This window comes from Syngnathus leptorhynchus, chromosome 2 (genome assembly GCF_054491065.1).
Source record: "Syngnathus leptorhynchus isolate UIUO chromosome 2, UIUO_Slep, whole genome shotgun sequence".
NCBI classification, from domain to species: domain Eukaryota; kingdom Metazoa; phylum Chordata; class Actinopteri; order Syngnathiformes; family Syngnathidae; genus Syngnathus; species Syngnathus leptorhynchus.
Window position 1 is genome coordinate 2,785,550 of NC_141196.1, and position 17,208 is coordinate 2,802,757.

At 44.3% G+C, this 17,208-nt stretch overlaps 1 protein-coding gene and 1 long non-coding RNA gene across 2 annotated transcripts in view; one reads left to right on the forward strand and one right to left on the reverse strand.

Moving 5' to 3' along the window:
- Positions 1 to 17,208, reverse strand: part of LOC147060096 (uncharacterized) — a 45,487-nt gene that overhangs the window by 15,615 nt on the left and 12,664 nt on the right. The gene's annotated exons all lie outside the window — the stretch shown is intronic.
- nwd2 (NACHT and WD repeat domain containing 2) overlaps positions 12,003 to 17,208 on the forward strand; it is a 16,367-nt gene continuing 11,161 nt past the window's right edge. The window contains exons 1-3 of the mRNA XM_085939033.1: positions 12,003 to 12,017; positions 12,626 to 12,797; positions 15,813 to 15,901. Of these exons, the coding sequence (XP_085795159.1) occupies positions 12,003 to 12,017; positions 12,626 to 12,797; positions 15,813 to 15,901 (276 nt within the window). The remainder of the gene's footprint in view (positions 12,018 to 12,625; positions 12,798 to 15,812; positions 15,902 to 17,208) is intronic.

A 17,208-nucleotide genomic window follows, 5' to 3' on the forward strand; every position in this document is an offset into this window, starting at 1 on the left:
CCAGGAGATTAAAAAAAAAAAAAAAAGGCCTGCCTGCCTGCCGGCCGGTGTGACAGTGATGTACGAGCATCTCATTGAAAGCAAAACCCACTCTGTTCGCTCGACGGGAAAATGCAAAACTGCACATCGAAAGCGATCAGGCAACACAATCAAGCAAAGCGCGGCTGACACTGACCCAATGCTGCAAAAGTGCAAACTCAGGGAAGAGACATGTGGCAACGTGGACTTTTTACTCTCATTTGCTAATTGAGGAGATAATGTAAATCATCATGGGAGTCGGGAAGGGGGAAAAAAAAAAAATAGCACTTTAAAAATCAATGAGCCGCTTTCGTTTGAATCCTGCACAAGTGAATCAGCATCTCGTACCTGGGAAGAACCAACACGGTGGTAAAAGACCACACCAGGAAGCCGGACTATCGAGACTTACTCTTTTTGGACTCGATCAAAACAACTTTGGTCTTCATCATGAATCGTCAGCGATGGTACTGCAGAGACAATGTTTATTTTGCTTCTCGAGAACACCGCAACACTGCAATCAAGATTTTCCCGCAGCGCTTGTCGGCACTTTATCCATCTTAAAGTAAAGTTACACACATCATCATGACACATCACTTAGATAATTATTTTGCTCTGCCGAGCAACAGTAAGAGAGGTCATTAATCTGTGTTTTGTTCCTCCCGAGGCTGCAACCAACACAATCGATAGTTTAGGTCACATGCAAAGACATGGAGGCAAGGTGCAAATGTAGAATCGTTCTTGCTATTGTGGTTTTAGTGACAAAATAAAACAAAAGGTTGAAGTGCGTTCACCCTCATGCACTACAATTGTACTCCAGGTACAAATCTAAAATGAATCAAACCCATTATATCTCAGATTTAAAATAATAATCATAATTTACAGTACACAGGTTAGTCCAAATTTAGAGTTGTGCACCTGCCTTGGAGCTGAACGATTTCAAATAATCGATTTGTAATTTAACATACGATTACAGTGATCACTCGCTACTTCGCGTTTCGTTTATCGCGGCTTCACTACATCGCGGATTTTTTTTTCCAAATTAAAAAAACATTTAAAAGTCAAAATAAAACTTTTAAATTGAGGAAACATGTGTCTAACCTTTAGGGCAATGTAGCATTGCTCCAAATGTTCGTTTACATTCCTTTAGAAGTCCGTTTTCACGTGTTAGCACGATCGCAAATTAGCATCTTTCTGCTAACTCGCCAGCCTGCCCAGTACTTCTTGTTGGTGACCGTACTTCACGGATTTCACTTATCGAGGGTGTTTTTTGGAACCAATTATCCGCGATAAACGAGGGATTGCCATATTGAGAATCGACAGAAGATATGCTTGATATGCTATAGCAAACAAGAAATTTCATGTAGGCATAAAAAAAAGAAGCTAAATGAAGTAGCATCCATTTTCAGCTCAAAGAATTGTTTGATTGACAGTTGACAGTTGAACAGAGCATTATTATCGTCAGGTATTTGTTGATTTATTTTTTGGGGGAGGATAATAAATGCTAAATGCATCACCTGTAGGTTTGGCATTCTATTGACAAGATGTTTTTTTTACGAGAAAACATTTATTTTTCAACGGCCGCCGGTGTGAGCGGGGGGATGTTTACGAGCCCGCGGCGAGAAGAACCGCCGGCGCTTGTGTGGCTATCAAGCCCGAGTAAGCTTTCGAAATCTAAACAAACATGATGAAGAAGCAACAGCTGAAAAAAATGCAAAAGCGCCAGCTCGCCATAAATAATCTATGCTAATAGGTCTTCTCCGGAGACGTCTGCTGAGTGCTTAATGGCGCTCGCTAACAATGCAAGAATTCTCAGTGTTGTTAAACACAACCGACCACGGCGAGACAAAATCCCCAGGCCTCGTCGTCGAAATGCAAGCAGACAAGGCCCTCACTACATAAATTCTGACAAATCGTACAGAGGGATTTCCCCGGACACACAATCACTGGCACACACATACACACATTCAAAGACACACACACAAAGTGCTCAGATACAAAAGTGACCACATCATGCCCGCGTCTCGGGAGATTTATTAGCCCGAGTGGACAGGAGGGATGAAATCTGCCTTGCTAAAGGGCCTAATGACCTCATCTGCGGCCAGCAGCCGACATGACCAATAAGATCTGAGATCACACACCTCCAACAGACACACAACCACACCGCCAGGAGCTCATCCTGTCCTCCCTTTCCACCGCTCGCCATGTCGCCCTCGTTAGTGGCAGAGTGTCTTTTTAACCGGCACGTGTGTGTGTGTGTGCACAACTAGCCTGAGCCGGTTGGAGACGGAGGAAGCGGATGAAAAGACGGATGGTGGTTTCCAGAGAGATAGAAGCGTGTGCGTTGATTTGGTAATAAACATGTTGTGACAGATTTAATAGCACACGCACGTACGCACGCACGCACGCACACGCGTGCACTCCCTCGTCCCATCCATCCAAGTGCGCCGCTTTCATCTTTCATTTATTTTGTAAGCCTTCAGCAAAACACTCGGTGGCTTGTGTGGATTTTCGGTACACTTCCAATAGGCCGCATATGTTGTTTATCCAGCTTTTCTGCAAGCTGGGATATCCTTGACATTTTATTCAAATTACAAATCGTCTTCTCCCATGTAAATGAATGGAAATTCACGTAAACTGTTCCAGGTCCCATTCAAAAAAAAAAAAAAGCTGGTGAGCAACATTTCTTAATCAGAGATGCATCGGAACGTTTCTGGATTTTTTTGCACTGATTCGGAATTTGCCGCTGTTTTGTCTCAAGCACATCAGGTTTGAATAAAAATAATGATGATGATAATAATAACAAGAATAATAAAAAATTTATAATTTAAATCATACAAAACATATAAAATATATTTATAGGAATATTTATGAATTAAGGGTCAGGTTCCGCAACAGGTGGAATTTTTTTCTGAAATCTCATTGCCATAAATTACAACACATGGTAAAAGCTTCTATAGGTCAAACTTGATGTGCTCGAATAAAAAATATTTTCAATGTCTACTTCAAAATAAACTACTTCAAAATAATTTGAGGAACACATAAAGCATTATAATCTGTCCAAGCATTATATCATAGATGATATTTGTCAGTCTATCCGTCAGTTTGTTTACATTACATGGAAGACATGACTATCCATTTTTTTATGCCGCTACTACGTTAGCCCCTTTCCTCCAGTTTTTTTTTTTTTTTTTGCTGCCGAATCAAGTCAAGAGAGACATGTCGCTCGTGTGACATGCAAAGCTGCACACTTTCCATTACGTAACAAATCGCATCTAGCAAAAAAAGCAAGGCAGCACAAAGGCAGAGTCAACGCGGACGTGTGATGGAGGAAAAACTAATTAGCGCAGCACTTTAAGCATCACGGGCCACAGCCAAAGAGGACTGCCACAGACAATCCGAGTCAATTTTCCCATTCAGTGAAGAGAGCTCTGACATTGTGCTTTATCTCAGACGGCCTCTTGGCTCACCAAGACAAAAAAAAAAAAAAAAAAAAAACGGAATTAAACCAAGCGAGTGGTCACACCAAAAAGAGCAAAAGTGCAAGACGTCAAATCCGCCAGGACAAAGGCGGACATAAAGACAAGCAAGGAAGAACTGCAGGGACTTGAACGGAAACATTTGAATAGCCGTGCCGCACTCACTGAACGCTTATCTTTTGCTTTTAATATGCAAATTAGGCCCAAAGTAAAATTCAGCATGAGGACTGTGCAAATTGTGAGCGTTGGTTTAAAACAAAGAAAGAACATCTGATGAGCAATATGCTAATATTCTGTCCACAATGTACAAATAATGTGACTATTCCCTCTCACGTGAGCTGCTCTGCGTGCGAACATTCCAATCTGAATAAATCATCGCACGAGGACGTTTTTGCACATCTTCCTTTCATGGTCTAGTTTGCCATTGCGTCGAGCCCACCGTGAAATCCTCATGAATATCCAATGCGCACTTAGCCAACAGCTACATGTACAACTAAGGAATTGTGTATGTTAAATACTTGCGTGATATCTTTTTTTTTCCAGTGGTGGGGAAGCAACAAAGTCCTAAATGTTTACTTTGCTAGTCTCGCTCCACTTTTAAAAGGAGGACCTAAAATCAAATCAAAATGGGGTTGGGTGAAAGACATTTTAAAAAACAAAGTTGACGATGGATTTGAGTTTGGAGGGTGTCAAACTCATTTTTGTCAAGGGCCGCATCGTAGTCATCGTTTCCCTTAGAGGGCCATCATGATTGTCAATGTTTTCTATATACATCGTAGGCGACAAAACAAAGTGATGACAAACTAGTTTTGAAATCAGAGACGAGTAAAAACGGTTCAAATATTTTAGAAAGACAAATTGCAAGCAATATCTCTATTTTTGAAGTGAAGATCTGTCTTCGCGGGCCACATAAAATGATAGGACGGGCCGCATATGGGCCCCTGGGCCATAGGTTTGACACCTGTGGTCTAAATAGACCAAAAAATAAATAAAAATGCACTTCGAAACTTATCTGAATTACCATTGCAGACAAATTGCTAATCAGCTCTTACACGTGAGAGTGTGAAGACAAGATCATGACAAACATTCTGTCATGTTTAGTGTTGAAAGGTTACAATTGTTGGGAAAGGCATATCATCATCATCCCTCTCTCGGTCTCAAGATTGGGCATCATCTGATCCCCGGTCAGCTGGAACAGGATCGATACCGCAAAAGCCGTGTGACAAGGACAAAGTAAAGTGAGAAAATATGCCGACTGCGGGGGGAAAAGATCCGGCGAAAATTGCAAACGTTTTTTTTTTTTTTTTTAAATGAATGTTCCTTCAAGCTCAACTTGAAGCGGTCTGCATTTTACAAGGACACAGCGATCTCGGCTGTCCTAAACATAAAGGCGTCAAAAAAAAAAAATCCCTTTCCACAAAACACATCAAGCCACAATAAAAATCAATTCAAGTCATCCGAGAGGGAGCAATTGGCCTCTTACTGGAAAAGGTTATTGATGATCAGATCCCCCTCTATTATATTCTGACGGGGGGAAAAGAAAAAAAAAAAAAAAAGAAGCAAAGATCTCAAAACAGATTTCAGCAAGCGCCTGTGATTGTGCCCGAGCTCGGGTCCATTCAGAATTCGCTCGGATGGAGAAAAATAGATAAGAAAGGTACCGCAATGAGAGTCTATTGACGATATCGCTCGCATCGCGCGCACGTCTTCGGGACATTTTAACGGGACGCCCATGCGGACAATTATGGACAAAAGGCTATTGAGACCTTTTCAAACATCGCTCAATAAGTTGCCCTCTTTGGAACTTCCATCATTTATATTTATCATGCTTAGTGACCCTCACCAACCTTTTAGTAATCCTTCTCTTATTGAATATTTTTTTTTAGAACTGACTATTCAATCAATTATTCAAGCAATCACATTTCAAAAACATTTTGCATAATACCAGTATGAAATATATTTTAGGTATTATTTTGCTCACATTCAAGACTATGACTTTGAATGTGTATGGCTTTAAGAGGCGGAGCTTGGTCGGTGAGTGACGTGGGAGTCTGGGAGAGAGAGCGTAGATTTGGCCACTCTGCATTTCTGCGCTAACGTTAGTTTGCAAGAAAAAAAAATTGCTTCTTTAATTATGTTTGTTATCTTGTGTTGCTTGGCCACACGTGTGTTGAAATCAGCATCATTGTGCAGCCTTGGAGTTTCTTGCTGTCAAGCGAGAAGCGAGCTTAAGGCGAAATTAATGAGGAATTGCAAATCTTAACATGAAATGTATCATGATCTCGCGCTCATCGAGCGGCAGAAGAATTATTAAGAAGCTGTCTTGGCTCTTCGCCAACCATAATTGCTCGTCGTTCTTTTTTTTTTTTCTCTCTCTTTGTGTCTTTTTAATCACCGCGGCCGATTGTCTCACGTCTGCCATTCACTCCGTGACGACTCCACCTTTTTGTCTTTTTGACCCCTCAACCATCAATTTAAAAAAACAAAAAAAAAACATAACTCTCCTTTCCACCTTCAGCGCAAACTGCCACGCGGTCAGCCAGAGCCAAGCCTTTTCATACCCCCCCTCCCCCTCTGCATCCCTCTGACAACACAAGGGCGTCTAAATTGGTCTTGCTTCTCTCCGCCAAGGAGCTTATGTTCACAACACAGTGCTGTAGAAATAATTCAGGACAGTCGGCCAATAATAAAACAGCGTCAAACGTGACACAACGCTCACACATACATACCATACAGTGTTGTATCATACACAGCCAATGATTTCTTCATGTAGCTATTTTTAGAAGCCCACTACTCTTCATTGAGCAGCCAACGTATTCATGGGCGAGTCTCAAGGAGGAGATTTTTTTTGTAGCCACACAGATAATCACGACGGCACGTCTGCAAACCTGAGCCGCTTTCTAATTTTAGCTCATTCCTAATGCCGTGTTTATGGCACACGCACAAATGCATCTTCAAATTGATTTAATAAGAAACAAAATGGATGCTTGAAAGATCACGTTCATTATTGGTATCACGGAATGGAAATTTGCTATTTGTTCGATGAAATGAAAATTCATGATTTCTCTAAATTTCATAACGTTTCTCTTGGATGCGCTGCTTCGGGATCTAGGATGTTTTTGTCCAATCGGATTTCAGCCTCTTTGTGTTGCCATGTAAAACTTCAGAATCCGTAGTCACTCAAAACGAGACGGTTTCTATAACTGCCCAAATTTCAAATTCAAGGTCCAATAAATGAGAGGGCATGTCAAGCTACGCGGAGACGTATGAAATGCTTGATGTGTTTTTGCGGTACCTAAAATCACTGGTCTATTTTTAACGCAGCTTTTCCTAAGAGATTCACTGCCTTGCTTAAGGGCGTGATGGACATGTTGCCAATTTTTACGTCGTCACGGTCACCAAGGGCGAGCGGTAAAGTCATCTTGCACTTAACCCACAAACATCATTTCAACATACCCCGGCATACACACACGTCTCTAAGGAGATACCTGGGGAGCCATGCGACATCGTCATGGCAACGGGCTGAAGCACCGGCTCACGGCCTTCTTATCAATTAGATCCAAATGGGTCTGGGGCAAAACAATTGCCGGTAGCGAATCACGAAAGCCGCAAGGAGGATGAAAACACTCGAACCAAAACACACGTCTTACATGTGAGAGGAAACGTGCGACGGGTTTTAACGATTTTTAGAATAGTTTGAATTGAGATTGTTTGGGAAGTTCAATTTAGATTCTTCAAATATTCACTTGACACAATAACATTTACAAAAGGGGACAGGGAATGACATCACAAAGGGGACAGGAAATGACATCATCAGCATCTAAACATTTAGCGATCAAAACATTAGCATTAAGCTATCAGTTGAATAGTGCAAGGACACCATATTTGGTTCCTTAAAAGTATTTACATTCACAAATGAACACATTTTTTAACCAAAAATTTTTTCAAATAATGTACAAGTTCGTTGTACTGTACTCAAATATAAGACTAAGTAAAAAAAAAAAATTGTTAGCGACTTAACTACTTAATAGTGAATGAGGGTCTAATATGTAAATGTCATCATCTAAGTATATTTAAAGGCGAAAGATAAATACTGACTTTTCCTTTGCTTACAAAATGAAAAAAAATTCAATTCTAGCTTGAGTTATTTCGTTAAGCTTTGCTGAACTAACAACCTTGCTCTCCGTGACATTTATCTTGCCATTTCGAAACAAATCTCGAAATTCACTTGACAGGGTCTTGAATAAAGTGGATAGTAAACAACTGATCTGAAAAAGGAGAATCAGGACAGGAAGCGGAGACATTTGAGAGCATTTATATTTGGCAAGCTAAGCTAAGGCTAATAAGGGAGCCAATCGGGACTCATCTGTCACAGCGCCAAAGTGGCTCCATCCTGCGGGAGCTCATTAGCCAAGAATTCAGCCTGGAATGAATGGCGCATTACGTCCCTTGGCTTACTCTTAACGCCGCTTCTCTCGTCATGTCTTCATCATTTGTGATGGGAAGCCAACCGTGGAGCTTCCAAAAGAATTTCAATCCCATAACGTTACACCTACTTTCCACAACTCACGGATATCGAGCCAGGAAAAGATCCCAAACTGGCCGTCCATTAAAGCGCCTCACTTTATCAGCAACTCAGAGTGTCCAAGATAGTCGTGAGGGGAGAGAGAGGTGGGAGGGGGTGCACCATCTGCTACTTCTTCACAATTTTCCTGACAGCCAGCTCAGACTTTTGCTTGAAAAACAGAGACTAAACTATCCACGGATGCTACGATGCTATTCGGCTTCCTGGAGGAAACCTGAAAGTCAGAAGCACCTCGACGGGATGTGCCCTCTGAGCCACATCAGATGATCCTTGCAGACTGAAAAACTATGCTCACGGCTGACGTCATGCCAAGGGTTCGAGTGGTGACGTGAAAAGTTCAAGCGTATGAAAGGAGCAGCTGTACGAGCATCTCTATTATTCATCCTTTGGCTGAGAGATGCTTTAGATATCAGGAAGCTAGCACATCTCCGTCGCGGGGAATTTTTCATGTATATGTTCATATAAGCCAGACGTGTAGAGAGTCTTTGTTTGAGCTCAGCTAATATGGGTGAGAAGAGACTTTAAGCCCCACATACCACAGAGGCTTGGTACAAGATCTACGTCCGACTCCCGGAAGACTACAAAGGAGACGACATCTGAATGAGGTGGGATCAGCGGGGAGCGAGTGCGGATCAGAAAACGAGTCGCCCTTACTGCTGCCATGTGGCTCGGCGGCACAAGATGGAACATTTTGCTGAAGGGAATTCGGAATGGATTAAATTACCAGGGCTGAAGCCAAGTACAGGAGTCCAAGTCAAGAGTCATAAAGGTCCCAGTCCAAGTCGAGTCAGAGTCCACGAAGTTCAGAGTCCGGGTGAAGTCCAAATCACAAAGGTCAGAGTCCAAGTCAGTGTACACAAAGGTTGAAGTCCAAGTCAAGTTAGAGTCTCAAAGGTGTGAATCCAGGTCAAGTCCAAGTTAAGTCAGAGTCCACAAAGGTCCGACTCTTAGTGAAATCTGAATCACGAGGGTCCGAGTCCAAGTGAGGTCAGTGTCCGCAAAGATTTGAGTCCAAGTCAAGTTAGAGTCTCAAAGGTGTGAATCCAGGTCAAGTCCGAGTCACAAAGGTCCAAGTTAAGTCAGAGTCTGCAAAGGTCTGAGTCAAAGTCAAGTCAGAGGCCACAAAGGTCTGACTCCAAGTCAAGTCCGAGTCGCAAAGGTCAGAACCTAGGAACTGATCTGCAAAGTCCACAAAGGTCTGAGTCCAAGTCACGTCAGAGGCCATAAAGATCTGAGTCCAAGTCAAGTCAGAGTCACAAAGGTCAGAACCTAGGAACTGATCTGCAAAACCGAATGAAAACGTTCAAGGGTGTTCTCCTTTTTGCCTTTCAGAGACTCTTCCAGTCTCTGTTGAGTGGCAACTTCACTTATCTAACAACCTGTTTGAAGATTTGCAATGGCAAGGTAACTGGTGAGCAATTTTTAGGTGCTGCCAAGGTCGTTGAACCAGGGATCAAACCCCCGTTGTTAAATTTGACATCCAGCAGCTTGTTAGAGGACAAGTTACTGAGCTCACCTGTAAAGGCTCCATTAAATTACAGTCTCGTCCTAAAACTTCACCCCAAAGCTGAATATTGCCGTATTATATTTATTTTACATTCAAGGGATTGCTGGCTTTTCCGGGACTGAGCAGCAAACTGAAAAGCAGGACTCCACTGCCATCAATCACCCACCCGTCCAACACTTGACCTATCACCGCTGGATGGAGACTCGCATTTCTCGCCCTGACAATGTCGTGATGCCACAAGATGACAACACAGGACATGGCGTTGACGTGAGGGTTACGATAGGTGACGTTTTGTGTTCCGCAAAAAGATGAACTAGCCTTGCCCTGTCAACCTGTTTGTTCTTTATGTCAACTCCTTGGGAAGTCTCACAGCAAGACGACAGCGTTCTCCACACTTCTCGACGTTTTATTTACCTCCGATGTGAGTCCGACGAACATGATTGTGAGTTTCTGCTTTTCTTGTCGAAGGTTAAAATCTCATCAAGATATTATTTTTTTTTACAGACTTTTGACTGTCTCACTTCTATGCAAGATGGCGGCAGCGCGCTCGCTTGTTAGATTCAAAGATTTGAATTTGGAATTGACGTCACGTGGCCCATATTTAAAGCTTGTTTCGAATGATTGACTTCTGCCACCTGATGGTTGGGAGGGGAATTACATGGCAGTCTCAGCAGCAAAGTGAGCTGAGACGTGTAACTCCAAGGGCCAGCATGTGGCCATTACTGTCAGGCTTCGACTTGGCAACCCGACACTTTAATTTGTGGAGAGAGCGACAAGTGCATTTTTTTTACACGACTGATCACTGTTATACAATGACTCACGAGTGAAATCAAGTAGCGTCAAGTTTCCAGGCAATGAGAAAGCAGAGGTGTGTACAGCGGAGCGTTACGCCGCTTCCTCCGCAAATCAATTAGCGGCAAAGGTCACAGCGGGAGCTCAGACAAAAAAGTGCTAATTGGGCAGCGATGAAAAGAGCTCCTTGCTGCCCAAAATAGCCACAAAATCATTTTGACGGGCTTCTGTCTGGCCACAAAGGAGACGGAGGGGAGGTAGAGTTTCAAGTGCGCTTCTGCTCATCTGATAGCTAGCGATGCCTGCTGGCTTTCATTGCGTTACAATGTCCCCTGAGTTTTGCCTCGTTATCGGACGTGTGAATGTAAACACAGGCCGAGGAAAGATGCATTAATGCACCAGTGTTTTATTTGTGCCTGACAGAGAGCAAAGCAAAAAAAATGTGCTCGGCTGTTGCAGTGTGAGAGGTCTGGCTAAAAAAATTATTTGCGTGCCAAAGTAGATTGCACGGACTGAAATGCATGTTTAAGGAGCATCAAATACTTTACAACACGATGGCTGGACCATCTTAATATGAGTTCTCTGAATATGTATTTTATTGTCGGCGGAATTAACTAACAGTTTCTTTGCGAGTGAATACGATTTCGGGATTGCGTTGTGCTGATGTTGGGAGCAACACCGTAAGGATAAAAATACTTATAATGAAATCCAAAATCTGGAGAAGGTAAGTCAAGCTAGCCATCATGTCATCACGCGGTCGCTACAAGGGCCTAGCTTAATTTACCAAGCCTACTGCATTGGTGTCAATATATTAATTGGTTAGCTTTTATTTTGTAGCATTTTATATGTCTCGGGGCAAGATCAAAATCGTTTAGTTCCTTTGTTTTGCGCTCCTGTTGAAGTCATACATTGCCTCGAAATTATCGATATTTCCATGCAGGGTATTTCATTATCAATCTCCATTTTATACTGGCCAGCGTCAATCAATTTGCTTTTGTCACATTATGAGATTAATCATATTGTGAACGGTTCCAAATGATGTTTTATTCTCTTATACAGCATTTATTTATTTATTGTTCAGCATTGACAGCTTCTAGAGTTGCAACACAATACAGGTGGTACCAAGTACCAAATGTTCTGCCCGCCACTGGTTTTAAATAGTTGGGTTATCAAATTGAGTGTTCCTATATCAAGTTTGACAACCAAATCAAAGCTTGATCACAACCAATCTTTAGTTTTCAAAGTAAGATAGCAACGCCATACTTACAATCACTATAAATAAGATTTCCCAAGCATGCAAATGAATGCTTAGCATGTATATTACGTTAAAATACAAACGCCCACTGCTTGTTGTCTGATCTGTCGGCGCAGCCCACATGGAGCGCTCCCCGCAAAGCGAAACGAATTTTATTTTGAAAAGCTACCGCACTTCCGCTTTTATTTTGTACGAGCTGACGTTTCTCTCAACCGCTGCCAGAGCTCCGTCGGCTCGCAGAGGCAGCAGGATGCGGCGGGGTGCAGCCCAGCGAGCGCCGACCGTCTTCCCGTCCCACGACCACCCTGATGGGCATTTTTGTCGTGCTTATATCGCCCTCGACTCTCGGATCTAACCGGAAGCGGCGAAATGAAGCGGATGAATGTGAGCACCAAGACCGTTATTGAGCCCGTCTCCAGCATCACTTGTCGACCCTGGATGCGACGCCTCGCTGCTTTTAGTTGTCCCTTTTCGGGGGATTTCATGTTGAGTTGAACCGACAACTTTTCCTCCTTTTTTTTTTTTCCTTCTCCCTTTTTTTCCCCCCCTACACAAACATTGCCGGATTGAGCAACTCTTGGACAACCGGCGACTTGTCTGCACCTGTTCCCGGCGGAATAAGCACCCTTTGGTGGTTATTCGGTTTTGCAAGCATCTTCTCTAAGGGTGTGCGAAAAACGGCCGATGCTTGCCTTGTTCGTCCCTTTCAGTTGTGTGTCGTTTCGCAACGTTTTTTTTTTGTGTGTGTGTGTGTGGTCAATGCATGCGTCCATGGATGTGCACGTGCACACGCGTTACGCATGCATCCTAATTTCTCATGATTCCACCCAAGCCACATTAAAATGTCTCGTTGCTGTTTGCATGTCATTCTCCCACTGCCATCTCCATTTCAATTAGATTTTTTTTTTCTTAAAGTTAGTTCGTCGGATTAGCCGGGCATGCTTAAGCAATCGCGCACTAAAACGCGCGCGCGCATGTGTGTTTGTGCGCAGCCACGCTGGAAGTCGCCCCCCATGTGGCCGTCGGGAGTGGGCAGCCGGCAGCCTTGCCCGAGGGAGTCGGCGCTGCGCAGGGCGGCCATCAGCGGCAACGTCCTGGCCCTGCCGCCGCTTCACGTTCCCAGCGGCCGCAGCGTCCGTGTCTTCATCTGCGCCAACCCTGACGGTACGTAAACCTTGGGCAGCCCTTTTGAAAGTGGTGACCTCAGCTCGGAACAGTCTAAGCACCTCAACGGAGTGGCTACCAATTCATAGCTAGACCTTCCGACTATAATTCTTAACACCATAAGCAGCAACATCAATATTAGAGTCTGAAAACCTAGATTGGGTGAAATAGCGGACTGGGATCAGCCTGGCCCCATGAATATGCAAAATATGCCCACTAAAATGCAGTGGGGTCAAAAAACTGTAATTCACCCCAAAACACTGATAATTATTCAATATATGAAAAAATGTGAGGGGTGTGGGTCTGCCCCCCCCTCAAAAAAAACCCAAGTGATTTAAAAATATTGGAGAAAAATATTCAACCGTAAATGCTTGAATTATTTCCGATGCCTTCTCAGAACAACCCTGGAGTGAACAAGATAGTCTTTGCCATCACGTCTTTTTTTAGGATGCCATCAATGATCAATTGCATCATTGATCGATCGGCAAATTATAAGATTACGTCCCATCACCAATTTTGTATCAAATGCAAAATATCTACCGATCCAGCCGATCACATCTATGCAAAATCTGCTAATTTTCTTCTCAAATGAAGAACCAGACCTGAAACCATTTCCTGAAATCCGATTGGCCCAAAATAAACGACGACACAAACTGGAAGCTAGCGCATTCAAGGGATGAAATCTAATTGACAGCTCACCATTTGCCACATGCTACACAAAGGGCATCAAATCAGAACGCCAAAAGAGTTCAAATGAACCTCTCGTTAATATCAAGGCATTCAATTTCCACGTTACGTTTTTAGCACTCAACAGCTGCTAGCACAGATGTTAGCCAGACTGACATTGGCTCCAGCGCTCACTTACAAATACGGTCGTAGGGGCAAGGGGGGGGGGGGCGAGTTTCCCCGTCCGCTTTACTACACATACAGCAAGCGGTCTTCCAATCGCCTCAACTCAACAGGCGAGCGCAGCAGATCGGCTCCAGAGTCGCTATACGGCCGTCAGATAACCTGCGGGACTCTGGAGACGCAGCAAACATCTGTCTGGCCTTCACGGATGGCCGGTCCACGCCGCCTCGCTCCGCCTTCGGCATCCTCTCCGGGTCATCTGCTATCGATTTGCTCACTGGCTTTGTGTTTGCATCACTGCAGAGCCTCCACACCGGAAGGATAGTGACGCTCTCTGGACGCTTGGCTTCGGAAAGCTTGCGTAATATGATTTTACGACACGGTGTAAATTACAGCCGTGACGTTTATTGGTATTTTGACGTTTGTGAAAAATTTGGATTGTATCGTTAAAGAGCTCAAGAAAAAGACATTTCAATAGGGAATTTAAAGCATTCATAAAAGTAACATGGGGCCAAGCACGGACCCCTGAGGCACACCAGATCGGAACGCGATTATTTCAGAATTTGAATTTCCAAGCATTCGAAAACTTTACTCGGCTCTTTGTAAAAATGTCTTGACCAGTTTTAATGAACTGAAGCTGGTGTTACTTTGATTTACGAGTCCATCGAATTAATCGTTTCTCAAGTTGTCCATTTTTATTTATTTTTTTGTCACGTTACGCTGCAAGCTGACTAACCCGTCACTTCGCAAAGCTCGTTTTTGTCTGGCATCATTGGCGTGCTTTGAATTTCAAGCGCATCAGGTGACCATAACTCCTTCCTCAGACAGTTTAATCTGAAAGCTTTCAAACACCCAATGATGAAGATGTTTATGATTCCTCGCAGTGTTGCCGTGATGGAAGGAGATGCGCCGCCGCAGCCACTTACTGCACATTATCGGCGAGCTTCAATGTGACATTTCGCCGGCCAGCTGTGGGCAGATGCATGTCCGGACGGAGCCCCCCGAGCTTTTGCTAAAGATAGACGAGCGAAAGATACGTCAGACTAAATTTGCCGGCTCGGCCCCCCCCCCGCTCGTTCTACGAGTGTGCTCGCTGGCGGGGCGAGGGGCGTTCCGTGCAGGTCTCCTCTGTCGGCCATGTTTTGTTTGAACTGTCCGTCTGCGCCCTCCAGGTAAAGAGACCGGGGCTTGTCTAAATCGATTACGGCGAGCGTTTGGAGAGGCGGAAAAAACAGAGAGGGGAGAAAAGTGGGACGCAACAACAAGGCGTGCGCTCTCACTCTGGGACATTTCAATTCAACCGTTCCGACATGATCGGACCCTGGTGGCAGCTAGCCTAGCTTAGCACATTAGCCTATATTTTGCACACAGAGAGCAGGGAAAAAAAAATAAGTGGGACACAATGTCAAACATTGTCTGCGGACATATTTAAGTCACCAGCGGTTACAATCAGGTCACGCTGTATTTAACGTTGTCTGTTGCCACACTGGCTTAGAGCTGGAGACGTCGCTCTGCTTACGGATAGCAGCGAATGAGCTCGGCTGTTTTCACACCCACAACGGCGCAGACAGCCCCTTTATTCAATGCCAGACGTCTTTCGGGGCTCACAAACTATTGTACATACAAAAACTGCCAAATGAAAGATTTGCCTTTATTCTTTCGTTACAAAAAGATTGATTCTACCTTGATCGATATTTTCGTCATCAGCTGTAGAAAAGATCATAAATGGGTTAGTTTCACCCGAATTCAATATTTAGGACCGAAAAATAAGGTTTTTGTGAAATGATACATTTTAGGCAAAACAGTGACTTGACTTAGTGATGCCTCAAACATCTGAACAGTGCTTTTCAATTGTATTTAAAAATATCATCAGAGTAACAATTTTACAAAATTCACAAACTATTTGCAGTGCACACTATTTAATAGTCGTAGCATGTGTGAAGAGTATACCGTATATTACGTCATCGCTTTTACTTCTAAATTTAAAGCGTCTCGGCCATTGACGGCAATCGACGTCAATGGTACTCATTGTCACGATTGTCGTCGACGGTGTTAAACATTAAATGCACTGGTTTTTCGTTTGTCACCAAATGATCAACACCCATTTTAACAGCAAATTTGCGGCGGTCCCAAAAATAGAACCCTCTATCTCCTCTTTGCTTTCAGATACAGAAGCAGAAAGGAACGCGCTGAAAGAGCACGTCTACCCCAAACTACGCGACTTCTGCAGGGAGAATTACGGCATTGAATTCCAGGTTAGTCGCATTTGCCGGGATTTGTCAGATTGCACGTGAAGCACTCCAGGGGGACCTTAAAGGAGGCCCCGACGTCGAAGGACAGAAGGCCGACAGAGATAAGGCGTCTGGCACGAACGTCGGCGCGGTGACGCGAGGGCTTTTCCGTGTTGTCATCGCCCTCCCTCCGCGGTACATTTGCATTGCAAATCCACATCGAACGTGCACGGCCAGATTGCTATCGGGAGTTTGTCGGACAAATCCGGGAGAGCCCTCGAGCCAGCGGGAGATTTGGCCTTCAGATAATTCTTGGAAAAGCGATTTGTTGGCGTTCGTCTCGATTTTATGCAGGATTGCAATTCCGGCTCAGTTAGAATCTTCTACATGTCTTTTTTTTTTTTTAATCTTAATTAAGAGTCGCACGCATGCATTCAAAGAATTGTCTTTTTTTTTTTTTTTTTTAGAAGCAGCAAATCAGTTTGGCCGCAATTTGTTAACAATAACACCCTCAAACAATTCAACAGTCTGTTTTTCCGCCGGACGTGTGGACGGGATTTAACACTCGGAACCCAAGGACGACACGTTTAGCGGGAAACAGCACGGAAAAGTCACACGTGTCACTCGGCAATGACACGGCGAGATGGTCAGAGTTGCTAGCGTGCGTGACGTCGAGGCGCCCGCCATGACGGCCCGGGGAAGCAAAATGTGCAAAGACACTTTTTTGGGGCTTGACAATGTGCACGTCCTGGTGATTCAGCTTGCTGTCATGACGCATGAGCGTGAAATGATTTATGCAGAAAAAGCCGCGAGTACTCGCAACTACCCCCCCCCCTCCCCCCTCCTCTTCACACGTGACACGTTGGCGCCTCGGTGGGGAGCGGTTTACTAGAGCCGGATTATGAATCATTGTCGCGGCGGGAGTCAAATTGCCGGTCATCTTTTTTTTTTTTTTTTGCTTTGATTTCATATTCACGTGCCTGCCACGGCGACAATATGTGCACGCGCACAATTCAGTCTCCTCCCGGCGGCACACACTGACACACATATGGTCGGGCTGATGAAATCCCAGTCTCGCCACTTGACTCACTTTTCCTCCCGGAAACTCGTTGCTTTGTGCGGACGGAGCGGGATGAGGAAGACGGAGAAGGATGGCGAGGCCAAAAGGTGGGCACGGCGATCCGCCTCGGGGGCAAAAGGCTGCGTCCCGGTTGCCATGCAGAGGCGGCAGTAGCGTGCAAAGATTGGGGGGGGGGGGGGGGGGGGGGGGGCACTGGATCCATTTATAACTCCCAAATTAAGCCACTGAGAAGTCCTGGAAATGCATTTTG